The 13,459-nt window shown below is 45.5% G+C and overlaps 1 protein-coding gene across 45 annotated transcripts in view; it reads right to left on the bottom strand.

Moving 5' to 3' along the window:
* The window catches only part of LOC124235350 (deleted in malignant brain tumors 1 protein-like), a 116,741-nt gene that overhangs the window by 57,678 nt on the left and 45,604 nt on the right, over positions 1-13,459 (bottom strand). For 44 of the 45 annotated variants that reach the window (XM_046653116.1, XM_046653124.1, XM_046653126.1 and 41 more), the window contains 5 exons: positions 7,867-7,896; positions 6,384-6,455; positions 3,688-3,717; positions 2,449-2,487; positions 1,010-1,157 (listed from right to left, as the gene is read on the bottom strand). In XM_046653116.1, the coding sequence (XP_046509072.1) occupies positions 1,010-1,157; positions 2,449-2,487; positions 3,688-3,717; positions 6,384-6,455; positions 7,867-7,896 (319 nt within the window). The remainder of the gene's footprint in view (positions 1-1,009; positions 1,158-2,448; positions 2,488-3,687; positions 3,718-6,383; positions 6,456-7,866; positions 7,897-13,459) is intronic. The other variant, XM_046653120.1, reaches the window with a different exon arrangement.

Raw genomic sequence — 13,459 nt, 5'->3', positions numbered from 1 at the left:
CACATAAATCTAACAAAACACGTACAAAATTTGTACACTGAAAATTACAAACAGCTAAGGTCAGAAATGCCAAATGCTGGCTAGGATATGGAGAAACTGAATCTCTCATGTGTTGCTGGTGGGAATGTAAAATGGTAGTTATTATGGAAAAAGTTTGTCATATTCTTACAAAGCTAAATGTGTACTTACCATACAACCTAGCAATGGTACTCTTGGGCATTTACCCCAGAGCAATGAAAATTTATATTCATACAAAAACCTGTATATGAATGTTCATAGAGCCTTTTCTTATAACAGCAAGATTGGAAACAACCCAAATGTCCTTCAGCAGGGGAATAGTTAAACAAACTCTGGTATCCACAAATGGAATACTTCTCAGCAATAAAGAGAATGAGCTGCTGATACGCACAACCACCTGGATGGATCTCAAGGGCATTATGCGGAGTGAAAAAAGTCAATCTGAAAAGGGTGCATGCTGTATGATTCCGTTGATAGAAGATTTTCAAAATGACGGGACTATAGAGGTGGAAAACAGACTAGTGGTTGCAGGGGACAGGGAGGCGGTGGTTTGCAAATATAAAGGGTAGAGGGGTAGTTCCTTTGTGGTGGTGGAACAGTTCTGTATCCAGATTGTGGTGGTGGTTACATGAATCTATACTCAGGGTAAAATTACACAAAATTGCACACATGTACACAGACACAAAGGTACGTGTAAAAAATGGTGAAAACTGAATAAGGTCTGTAGTCAAGCTAACAGTATTGTACTAACGTCAACCTCCTTGTTTTGATGTTGTTCTACAGTTGGATAAGATGCCACTAATGGGGGAAGCTGGGTGAAGGGTACATGGGATTCTATGTATTATTTTTCTAATTTCTTCTGTGTCTATAATTATTTCAAAATAAAAACTTAAAAAAACCCACAAAGGACTCTTTTAGTTATGAGAATCAACCAAGGGAATACACGCTTGGAATATTAAACCTGACGGTGTACTTAAGTACCATGACCTACTCAAGATATGGAAATGCCAGCAGTATCCGGTTGGATGCGTTGGTCTTGATCTCCCACACACAGGTCATGTTGTCATGCATTTCATTCTTTGGCGGATTCCTAATCGCTCCAGACGAGTTAGTGATGATGCTGCCACACTGAGATGTTTCTAAAAGAAGAAAGATATTTTAGAATTTCAGTTTTTCATTAAGTTCACTAATTTTGTAATTCACATTTTTTTGCTTTCATTTTTTTCCCAAAAAGATTTCATTGGTCGTTACTTTGTGGGTATATCTTAGGACATATCAGAAGTATAACATATTCTAAAAACATTTGCAAACTTAGGAAATGAGTGCATGAAAGTGTCTGAATTTTGAAACATCTCTCACTTCTTTTGAGAATTCTACCATTGACGTGGGCTCACTGGCCAAAGCACTTAGCTAATATCAGCCAGAATCTTTCCCTCTGGTTATTCTTAGTGGTGGGTTCTGTAGATTTGGTTTTTGTCAGGTCACCAGTAGGAATGAGTAAACTGCTTCATTTTCCCAAGTAAGGCGGAGCCGACATGGAGCCTCTATGTGTATGAAGATGGCAGTGTTCCGTTCACCATCAGCTGTAATTTATTAAAATTACATTAAGAAGAATCTACTACTAAGTGGCAAGAAATTTCCCTGAGTTATCCACTCCCTGCAACACTGATACTGTTCTGTGTCTGCCTAACTATCCACCCATCCATCTGCTTGGCATCTGCATGAGATGCTTCTTTATCTGTTGTCTGTTTGTCTATCCATCTGCCCAATATTCAGTCCACAATTAAAGATGACACCTGTGGCAATGGCTTTCTCCATCAGATTATCTGGCTGTGTAAGAATTGAACCTACACTCGATTGTCTCTAGTCATCTGGCTGTGGCTCTTCCCTAGAAGGGCCAGCCAGCCTCTCCATGGCTCTATTTTAGCCCATTATCTCCAGGTGGTGCTAAGAAAAGTTTAGTGGCGGTTTCTGGAAGCCCAAGATATAGGCAAGAGCAGAGGAAAAAAAACTGGAAGATGAAAAAGAAGGAATGGAGAATGAGGACAGAGATTGTCAGAGAGGAAGAAAGGACACAGAAGAAAAACATGCTCATGGTGGAATCCCTCTGAAATGATGTCCTGGGTTAGCACCCTGGCAACATTGTTTTGTTAACAGTCACATGTCTGTCCTCCACCTGTGATGTCCTTGCTGGGAGACCAAGAAGGCTGGCATCACTTGTTTACTTGGACTTCCTTCTTTGACTAAATAGAAATGGAATTGGAACTATAAATTCATTGGCCCCTATTGTTGGACTCTTCACTTGGAACACAGGTTCAGAGGGGTGACCCAGACAAAACAGTAGTATTTTGCTCAATTTCCTTGAAGAGTCACTTCAGAACTTGAGTTAGAAGATGATGATCAGGGCAGCAAAGGACACCAACATCTCACCTGCAGCCATCGTCTCTGCCATTGCAGCCAATGGGTGACCTGTCAAACACACAAAGGACACATGGATTGTCAGCAGGCACAGAGTCCACAGCCTGGCCTGCACATAACACCTTGAGGAGCTTGTAACAAATATGCTGTCTGGGCCCATTGCAGAAATATTGAGTCAGTCTTTGGGGTTGAGGTCAGAGCGTGTAGGGGATGTTAATGTGCGGGGGAGAAGAAGCATTGATCTATATTCTTCTCAGATCTATTTTGCATTATTCTCTTGTCATATGCACAAATGAGATAATTTGAAATTTGGGGGCTTAAGAAAGCTAATGATGTGAAATTCTGGCTCCTGTAGCCAATTCCAGAGACCTAAGTGTCGGGAATTACGAGGCTTCGATTTGAGACTAGGAAGAGGCACCGATTCACCATTCCTTTGACCTGGGGCTCCTCAGAGATGGTGAGTCAGGGCCTAAGGATGCTGTGGATCCTCCTTCATGCCCCCAATATCTCCCCTACCCATGACACTTGGCCCAGAACCTGCCATTGAAGATTCTCTCCTAGGACCAATCCATTCCCACGTGCTAGAGTTGACAACTCAGGAGGGGATGTGACTGAAGCTTTTCTAGACCTTGTCCAGTCAGCCTTACTCATGACTCACTCTGAGCAAGCCGGCTTAGGGCAGGGCATTCAAGGGAACTGGAGGTTTGGTGAAGGAGACAGGGGGCCGGCATGGAGAGCTCCAGGTGTTGGCGTTGAGAGCGTGTGGGCGAAGCAACAGCAAGCAAAGCTCTGTGGGCCAGGGCTGCACCAGGAACCAGGCAGAGGGAAGGAGAGGGTGGAAACAGAACTGGGTCACCTTGACTTTGCCCAGGTCTGGGCCACCAGCCATCTGCCCCTGAGCAGGAAGTATCCTTAACCACCTCTCATATCTTAACCACTCCCTGCCCACATCTCATTGCCATCCCCTCACAACCCTCAGAACTGACAAACCAAAAGTGCTATACAAAAGTCTGAGAAATTTGGAATCTGCTTCCTATGTGTAAAATGCACAGTGGAGTGGGAAGAACGGTAGAAAGTGAGGCTGGTCCAGGTGATTTCTAAGCTACTATCCTTCTTTCCCATTGGATGATCAGGTGATTCCACATCTCTCAGTCACTCCACCAGCCTGGAGAATAACACATATCCAGTTTTCAGCAGAACTCCTTCTCCAAGGTTTTGATAAACTGCACGTGGAAACACTGCTTTCCTTACCTGGTGGTGTGGCCATAGAGTATTCAGCATCTGTAAGTGTGAGGGATTAAAATATCTACTGTGAGGGAATAATGTACTGGCTCATTTTCAATAGTTATTTTTACACTGTATTTTGAAAAGTACTCTCTTGGAAAGAGCCAAAGCCGGGCTCTGCCTGGGAAGGGAGCAGGTGTTTACATGAAGAGATCACGCTGGAATCTTCCCCGTGCCCACAGCTGTGGGAAAACAAGCCAACATGGGAGAACTTCTCCAGGTGCCGTTCATCTCCCCTGCAGTGCACATTGTCAAGGAGGATCGTTCCACACCCTTCCCCAAAATGGGTGTCACCTGGGGCTGAAACAGCCCAGCTACACCCCAGCTGCCTGCAGACGATGTTTGCTTCTGGCAGGTCCCAGAGGTCATCGCACGCAGTCCCCCAGACTCCCTGGTAGAAAAGTTCCATGCAGCCTGCACAGCTCCCATGGCCACCCACCAGCTGCACGGGAGCCCAGCCTCCTGGGAAAGAATCAGGTGGTGAGGGGCTGAGACCTGTCCCCTCTGTCTGCTGATGACTGGATTACCATCTGCCCAGCCCAGCTTTCCTTACTTCCCATGACTTAGCTATCACACCCTTCACGCTGTCATGAGAGATCCTACGTCATTCCCCAGACGTGTCTTCTCTAAGAAGCCTAGTGTCTTCCTCGTCCACACCCTGTTTTAAGACAGCTTGCCTGTGGTAGCTTGTTTACAAAAAGGCCGCAGTTCTTCTCTTCCTGATATCCTCACTCTTTACAATGTGACGTTGCAGCTCCTCCCATCAAGGGGTTGAGCTTATTTTCCTGCTCTTGATTCTGGGCTGATGGCCTGAGACTTGCTTTGGCCAATAGAATGTGGCAGAAGTAACGGTGCATCCATGTGGAGTTGAAGCCTCAAGAGGTGTGACAGGCTTCCATTCACTCAGTGGGAACTCTGAGATAATCACATGAATAAGCTTGAGCTGGCCTACTGGGTGATAAAAGACACATGACCTCATCAGCTCTGTCACCTCAGATAACAGCTATGGAACTGCAAGACATGTGAGGGAAGCCATCCTAGGCTAAGCAGTCTTCAAATGACCTGCCGGTTGGCCAAAGATGTATGAACAAGCCCAGCCAAGACCAGCCAGTACCAGCCATGCCTATCCCAGACTGGCAGGACTGCCCAGCTGACTCATAGACTCACAAGCAATTATAAATGATTGTTGTTTTAAGTCACTGTGTTTTGGGGTGGTTTCACGTGGCAATAGATAACTTATACACTTCATCTTTGTCCATACCTCCACCCAAAGCCGGGGGGGCATGGGGCTAATGTTATATACCCCGTGACTGAGTCTGCCTGGGCAGACTGACTGGACTGGAGTGTACATCTGACTTCAGAGGAACCAGTCCATGAGCGGGATCGGGACAATTCTCTGCTGGCTATTTGGAATTGGGAAGAGAGCTGGAAGGTCGTGTGGATGCAGAGCCAGTTTCTTCCATTTGGGGCAGTCATGATAAATCACGTGTGAGTGGGTAATTGAGAAAAGAAGCTGCTCAGAATAAAGGTGCATGAGAGGAAACAGGAGGGAGAAAGGAGAGTCAGGGTGCGAGAGAATGGCTCTATGGCAGCTCAATTCCTTTCTTGTTTGTACTTCCTGAACTGAGTTCTCCCCCTGGTGTCGGGGTGCAGAAATAGCATGGCAGGGACTCTTACAACACAGATCACTTTCTTCTTACATTACAGCTTTCTGTGCACGGGATTTGTCTCCCAATCAAATTGCAAACTCTCTGAGAATTGGCACTATGTCTGAGTCATCTCTGTGCCCTCCATACAACCTGGTTCAGTGCTCAGCACATGGTAGGCAAGCAAGATGAAAAGTTATTAAGCAAATGAAGAAAAGAAATATGTTGAGCGTGAATTCAGGCAATTGAAACTCACAGAGTCAATAATGGTGCCCTTGGTAATCGGCACACTCCAAAGGCCATGGCCAAAGGCCAGGAGCTACAGCACCTGCAGGGCAGTATCCCACAGGGATGCTCTCAGACCCTGGGGCAGTGACCATGGCTCTTCTAGGTCCTCCCTGAATCTTTTGGTTGTGCAGCTAGATTAAGGGAATCAGGCGTCCAATGTTTTACTCCTGCCTTGTCTGGCCTCAAACTGGACTTAATTCATGAAAAAACAAAATCCAACTCAAGGCCGAATATCCTGAAATATTACTCATCCCTGAGCACAGCGAAAAGCTATCTTAAAGAACCACCTCACTCTTCACCAATTCTGTATGGTTATTGGCCAGTCCCATGCTCTAACTTGCAAAGAGTATTAACGTCTCCCACCCTACAGCCAATAGGGAGTCTAACTACATGATTTCTTTCCTGCCTGGCACAATCCTACTGCCCCGTCACCCTCCAGGGCCTGGCTTAGATACTATTTTCTCTTGCCCTGACTCCTCAGGTCTAGATGGAGACTCTCTGGGCACCCCTGGCACCCTGTGCTCCCCCATCACAACATTCATCACACTCTTTTATAACACCCCCCTCCCCCTGCCAGTGGACTCAGCTTATGTGAGGGTCTGCTTTGTTTATTGCTATATGTATCCCCAATGACTCTAAATATCCTCAGTGACACATACTCATTCGCTCACTCATTGTCGAATGAACAAAGTAGTTCAGAAGAGATGATGCAAAAAGAATCAGCCTTACCTGGAGGCGTAGAAGGAGGTGGGTGTTGAGTCACTGATATCACCAGTGATGTGGGAAGTAGGTTCTCACGGGCTGTTGATGGGTAAAAAGGAAGGACTGTCATCAGGGAACAGTCAGAACATTGGGAGAAGATGCAGGTTGCTTCAAGGGGGTGCCTGCTGCCTCCCAGGATTCAGTAGGAATAATGATGACACTGCATTCTAAGTCCAGTCATCTCATATTCCCAAGATATCCTTTTAGGGCAGAACATGGCATTGCTGCCTGTTGACTAACATGCACCAGGCAGCCATTAGCAAAAGCAAGCTTGTGGGCAATTGGCCCCAAGTGGCCTGCCGTATGAGAGGCCATCAGTTGGCCATCATGTCTCTCTTTGCTGCTCCCTTCCCAGGTGTGTCGTGACTTCACCTGAACAGAGCAAGGAAAGTCACACAGCAGTTCCTTGGCGCGGACAGGGAGGAGGGTGTCAACTCTGCAATGGCATGAGGTAACCTTTGAGGGAGGGAACTGTTCTATGTCACAAATATGGCAGTGATCACACCACTCTATACAACTACCAAAATCTACCAAAGTGAACCTTAAAATGGGTGAACTTTATGGTACAAAAATCAAAACTTAATGAAAAATCAGATGGGTTGATGGATGAACAGAGGAATGATAGATCAATACACTTATCACAGAATCTAGGTAGGAATTCATTGCTAAATTCTTTGAACTTTGCTCTATATTTAAAATTTCTCATAATAAATGTCAGAAGAAAAGGTGTCCCTCAATTTCTACTACACGACCAACATCTCTGCTTTGTGAAGGCAACCTCCCACTTCCCACAGTGGCATATGCTTAATTCAGCCAACCCACGGGCTGCTTATTCTCTCCTTGTTAGTCAAAGGCACAGAATTTTAGGGAGCATGGACTCCAATGTACCTGCCTAATGCTTGGAGACTGAGGACCAAGGTCATTCGGCTGGTGCGAGCCCAGCCAGAATCAGATTCTTATAGCTCAGGGCCCTTTCCATCCCCTGCCACCTCCCTTAGGTTGGCATGTGACCAAAGGAAGGAACCACTGCTATGTGAGCACCTGCCAGGTGCTGGGTGACTTTAGGCAGCATCAAATTCACCAATTCGCTGTCAAATTCATGTCCTTATTCAATTCTCTTTATTATTCCTACTTTAAGGAAGAGAATCGAGACGAAATGGATCGAGAGATGACATAACTTGGCCGAGGTCACATAACTGAGGGTGATCACATGTTATGTCTGTCTCTCCTGTTAGGGTGCAAACCCCATGAAAGAAGAGACCAAGAGGGCTGTGATCGCTGCTGTAGCCCCGGTGTTGGTTGGCACAGAGTTTCAGTCAATATCCACGGAATGAACAGGGAAGGGAATGAATGAAGCTGGAAATCAAACCAGATCTGAGTCTAAACCTCATGATCTTTTTCACATCATGCCGAGTCCAGTAGGTAACATGGAACGTAACACGCGTCCTACCTGTAGGCAGAGCAGCTGTGGAACCAGCACCTGTCAACGTGAAGAGATTGGCATGTTATCATGTCTTCACTGGTGAATGGTTACTGGGAATGTCCTACATTTAGGGGGCTGTGGGAAGTGGAAACAGAGGCAGAGACCCCACCCTTGAGGAGCTTGGCATTTCCTGGGGATTTGAGACACGAGACTGGGCAGCACATGTTGAGTGTCCCAGCAGAGCTTCAGAAGGCAGTGCTGCCTAGGGTGTTGAGGGGGAGGTGCGGTTCAGGATGGGCCCAGAGCCTGTCATTCATAGTGACATTATTCCAGCTGCCATGGGGAGAGAGTCAGGAAAAACCAGGGAGTACCGTGGGGCCGAGAGTCAACCAGAGGAACACATAGGTTTGGGAAGGTTGCCAGACCCAGATGTGGCAGGTGTGGAACACCAGCTGACAAATAGGGCTCATCATCCAGAGGTCACAATCTCAAAAGTTTCCAAAGGCCATAGGGGTTAGATAAACAGGGGATTGGAGTGATGGGGACCATGTGAACAGGAAAGTTGTTCTGTGATCAAATGGGCAGCTTTTGCTCAGATCCAGACAGTTAATATAATGAAAGAATTTGTTGTTTTGATCCTGAACTTCTGCTTTTTCATAAAATGTAAGAATTTGGGTTTTTATGCCAAATATTCTCATTCAGCTGAATTCAAGTTTAACCTGAATTGTCAAACCAAATAGGCCACTCCTGAGCCTGGATCCAGCCTGTGAGCCTTGCTTAGCAATCTTTGCAGCCACACTTAGCAAACTTTGCAGTCAAGGGGATGGCACCAAGTTATTGCTTTGATGCATAACTTTGGTGCTTAACTTTGAAAGGAGGTAGACATCACTATTCGCCTGTCTGGATCCACCGACATTCCTAGACTAGGCTGTGGGGTGTGTATGTGTATGTGTGTTTGTGTAGGGGTGAGTAGTGAGGGGATAGGAGTAGCCCTCCAAATGAGGACTGAGAGTCCCTCTCCAGGTCCCTGCAGTGGTGCCCGGCCTCGCCCCTGTGTACACACTGCCCAGGTGGCTCTCGCTGCCCACACACTGCACGTTGTCCAACATCATCTTCCCCCAGCCCGCCCCAAAGTAGGCCCCTGTGGGAGCCACCACAGCCTGGCCACACTGCAGCTTGTGGCACACAACAGTGGCCTCGGGCAGCTCCCAGAGGTCGTCACACATGGTCCCCTACGTGCCCTGGACGAGAACCTCCACTTGGCCTGAGCATCTTCCTGTGCCATTCACCACTCTCAAGGCTATTCAGGTTCCCAGGAGCTACAAGGGAGTGGGAAATTGTGAGACTGACCTTTGTGTCAGGATATTGCCTTGATCCTGTTATATCGGGTGGATATACTGCTGATGTCATAGTATTCGTATCTTTCATATGATATTATTGAATAGTAATACTAATAATCTTAAATGCTACTACTCACATTTTGTGAGTGCCATCCTGAGTACCTTACAAGCTTGATCTTCTTTGACCATTACAATACCTCTCTTGTTGATTCTATTATCTCCATTTTGCAGATAGAGAAACTGAGACTCAGAAAGCCCAATGTAACTTTCTCAGGCTCCAGAGATCATCCGAAATTTGCACTCGGGGAGGTAGTCTGATTCAGTACTCTATACTGCTTTCTAAGGCCAATGAACTTTGTGATATTTTTCGCCCTGACGTTACCCGTCTCCCTTCCTCTCTCAGACTGAACTCAGTGCCTCTTGCCTTGGAGAAGTTACATGCAGAGCAGGGAGCTATTGTTGCCTGTGGGGTGTCCTGGATTTGTTTTCAAAGCCTGAGACCCAGAAGAGAATCAAGTTTGAGAGGGAGAAGGGCTTACTCCAGCCTGCACACTAAAAGGGCGTTTCCTCTGTGTTGGGCAGACAGAGAGCTCTACAGGTGTTAGGACATCACGGCTGGACCTCCGTCCTCCTGGAGGTGCCTCAGGAGGCTGGGTGACCCCAGTGAGCAGCTGCATCTGACTTCTAGAGAGGGGAGGCTGGAGGCCCTGGATTCTCAGCCTTACACACGTCCCTTCATCTCACCCTGTAGACAACCCTTGACCTGAGGGCCCTGTGGACGGGGCCCTGCTACAGCCATGCCTCGGGGGACAGCTGACCGGAGTCTCCCTTGGAGGGAGTCTCGCCCAGCATGGCATGACAGACTGGAGATCACAGAGCACTCTTTCCAGCATTAAAGACATTTGTTTTCTTTGCTGCCAGCACACTCGCACTTTTAACCAAAAAAAGTTTCACTTAATGTCTATTAGGTGCAAAGCTCGGAAGGTAGAGTCTATGCCTCAGGATTTATAGTCAGTGAGAGGGACGGAGAAATCACAGACATTTACACATCAGAGCAAATCCGAGGAATGCCTCAATAGGGATTCTGATAGCGTTCACGGGTAACAGACACTTGGTCCACTTTGGGAGCTCACGAAGAACTCGCTTTGAAACAAGATTCTGCAGGTTAATCACGAGGGAAGGGCGTTTATCCCAGGCAGAGCAAAGAGAAGGGCAAGCTCACACAAGAGGAAAAGCTGCGGGGACTTGTATGAAATGCAATTCGATTAAATGCCTTTATTTCCTCTCCTTCCCAAAGCATGCTGAAGGAATTAAAGTGTTTGAATCCACAAGAACAAACAGGGTGGGAGGAGAAAGAAGAGCTGATGGAACATTTCAACACATCCTTTTCAGAAATTAGAGAGCAGAGGTGGGGTGAGAGGTCAGCAGAGCAATAAACTGACGCTCCAAGGTCCCAGGTGGGGGTGGATGCTGACGGAACTGAGCTGACTCAGCCCGGAGAAACCTCCAAGGGGATGTGTGTGGAGGAACAAGGGGTTCCACGGCCCATGCTGGAGGGAGGTGCCGGCTAAGAAGGGGAGCGCAGCAAATCGTGTTTTCTAAAGATTTCTACCCAATCTCTCCCATTCCGCAAGCTCTCCTAGGACCTTGACAGTCCCGTGTCGGAAGGTGGAATTTCTGCGCCGTCCCTTCAAACCTGGGCTGACCTGTGTGACTGCCCTGACCCATGGAGAGTGGCACCCGTGACGCTAAATACTTCTGAGCCCAGGTGAGGGGAGCGCCAGGCACCTGTGCTCTGTGCCCTTGGGTCTTCACTCCTGGAACCCGGCCACCATGCTGGGAGAAAGGTCAGGCCCCATGCAGATGCTCAAGTCTGAGCACTGTTTCTCATTTTGTTTACATTTCTCTAGGTCACTTCTCTCACTTGAGCAAAAAGCAAATATTTGTTGATGGCAATGATGACGACAGTTATTACAAAGCTAACATTTGTATGGCACTTACTACGTGTCAGGCTTTGAGTGATGTCCTCTTTCAACTCCTTTCCCCTCACATCAGCCTTGATATCTGCATCTGTATCTCTCTGTGTGTGTATATAGATGTGTGGATAATAATGATCTATATTCTACTATACATATAACAGTGTAGGTGAGGAAATTAAGGCATAAAACAGTTGAGTCATATGTCCAAGATCACACAGTTCTGGGGAGCTAGTACTGGAAACCAGGAAATCCGGTTCCAAAGTCCATGCAAGCAATCTAAGTGCGATCTGTTTAGGAGAAAACAAAACCAAAAAAACACTGGAGACAGATCCCAGAAGAATCAGATTAATATACTGTGTGTGGAGAACGGAGGGAGTGCGTAGAAGCTGGAGGAGGAATTGAGGTATTACAGTAAGTTGGTTTGCACTGTGTGATTTTTAACGCACGTGCATTAACACTGTGACGAAAGGAGGGAAGGAGAGGAGGGCGGGGGGAGGAGGGAAGGAAGAAAAGAAGGAAAGAAGGAAGAGGCCTTGTTATCCCGCAGCATTAACAAGACGAGAACCTGGGCCCAATTTTAGAAATAAGCCTCTGTTTTAATAGCCAGGAAAATAAATTTTTTTCACCTAAATTTGTTTAGAATTATTCATAGTAGCACATGTAGGAATCCAATAATTTAGAATTCAACCTTTCCCAAATGTGTATTAGGCCAAATACTAGTCTTAAGAGACGCTTCATGAAAAATGAAAATACTCCCTGGTCAGATAGAATTTTGGGAGATGATGAATACTTAACCCCTTTCAGAAATCCCTAAGTTCTTTCACAGACTAAAATCCCTTAGAAGTTCTGTAGTAAAACTATAACAGAACTAAAATTTGTCCCACTCGTTTAACTTGAATTTCTGATATTCAAAAACAGAACCCCGGTTTGAGTATCAATGTTACAATCTTGAAGAATTCAGACCCCACACAACACATTTTAGGAAACACTGACATATCCCAATAACAGAACCCAAACCAAATTTTTCTTAGAAATAATGACTAACAGTCTTATTCTTCTGTTCTTATCTGTAGGATAAGTTGCATTTTATTTTGAAACATTTAAGCATGAACATATCTGCAGGATGTAAAGTACCAACTTATATTTTAAAAATTATATTACTATACATATGAATATAGGCTAATCTGGAGCTAGTAATTCAGCTGTTAAAGTAAAAAGAGAAATAGCAAAACACCAAACAAAAAGCAATTGGGTGAAAAGAGAATGATGTCTTACTCTTAAAAGAAAAATATTGTGTTTTTTTTTTTGTTATTTAATGTAGAAATTTAGTAAGGGGTTAATGAGTTTCCACCACATAGAATTTTCATAATAAATTTTAATTTACTAGAGATGAAGGTCTGATTCTATAGATGCAAAGCATGCACACTCACATTCCTTTTGTCAAAATTCTGTCTTTGGTTTTCTATTTCTCATCATAAATGTAGAGTTCTCAGACCTGCGCTTCTCCTTCACTGCTAACAGAAGGGATTCTCACAGCCCCTCACTGCTGCTGAGGAAATGATCTCAGCAGGGTGAAAAGGAAGAAAATGGCCTTTTCAGTGTAGATGCAGACCAGATACTATTTTGCACCATAAAGCTGTCTTTGCAAATGTAATTTTTATGAAAGGAGAAAGAATCTCAGAGGTTACTTCTGTCTAGTGAAGGTACCTTCTGAAGGGTCTATAATTCTGATGGTTGCTATATTTAGCAACTCTGGCCTGGCCATAATATTTATATTGACATTCTGCATTCCAGAATGTTTTGGAAACACTGGCGAGGTTTCTTTGTTAAGCCAGTGGTGATTTTCGGCAAGTCCCATTTCCCAACATGAAAGAGGTAAAAAGCAGAACCCAGTGCTCCACTGAACTTCTTTTTTCTTTCTTTCTTTCTCTTTTTCTTTTAGGAAGATTAGCCCTGAGCTAATATCTGCTGCCAATCCTCCTCTTTTTGCTGAGGAATGCTGGCCCTGAGCTAGCATCTGTGCCCATCTTCCTCCACTTTATATGTGGGACGCCTACCACAGCATGGCTTGCCAAGCAGTGCCATGTCTGCACCTGGGATCCAAACCAGTGAATCCTGGGCCACCAAAGAGGACTGTGCGCACTTACGCTCTGAGCCACCGGGCCGGCCCCTGGATTTCTTATTTAAACAAAAAGCTTCAGAGTCTGTGACTCATTGCATTAATAGTTCTCTAGCTTACAAAATAGGAGTAGAAATACAATATAACACAATGTAACAATATAAGTAATAATATTTCTCCAA

Source organism: Equus quagga, chromosome 2 (genome assembly GCF_021613505.1).
Source record: "Equus quagga isolate Etosha38 chromosome 2, UCLA_HA_Equagga_1.0, whole genome shotgun sequence".
NCBI classification, from domain to species: domain Eukaryota; kingdom Metazoa; phylum Chordata; class Mammalia; order Perissodactyla; family Equidae; genus Equus; species Equus quagga.
The sequence above is the reverse complement of the archived record's forward strand: the minus strand, read 5'-3'. Positions and strand labels throughout refer to the sequence as shown.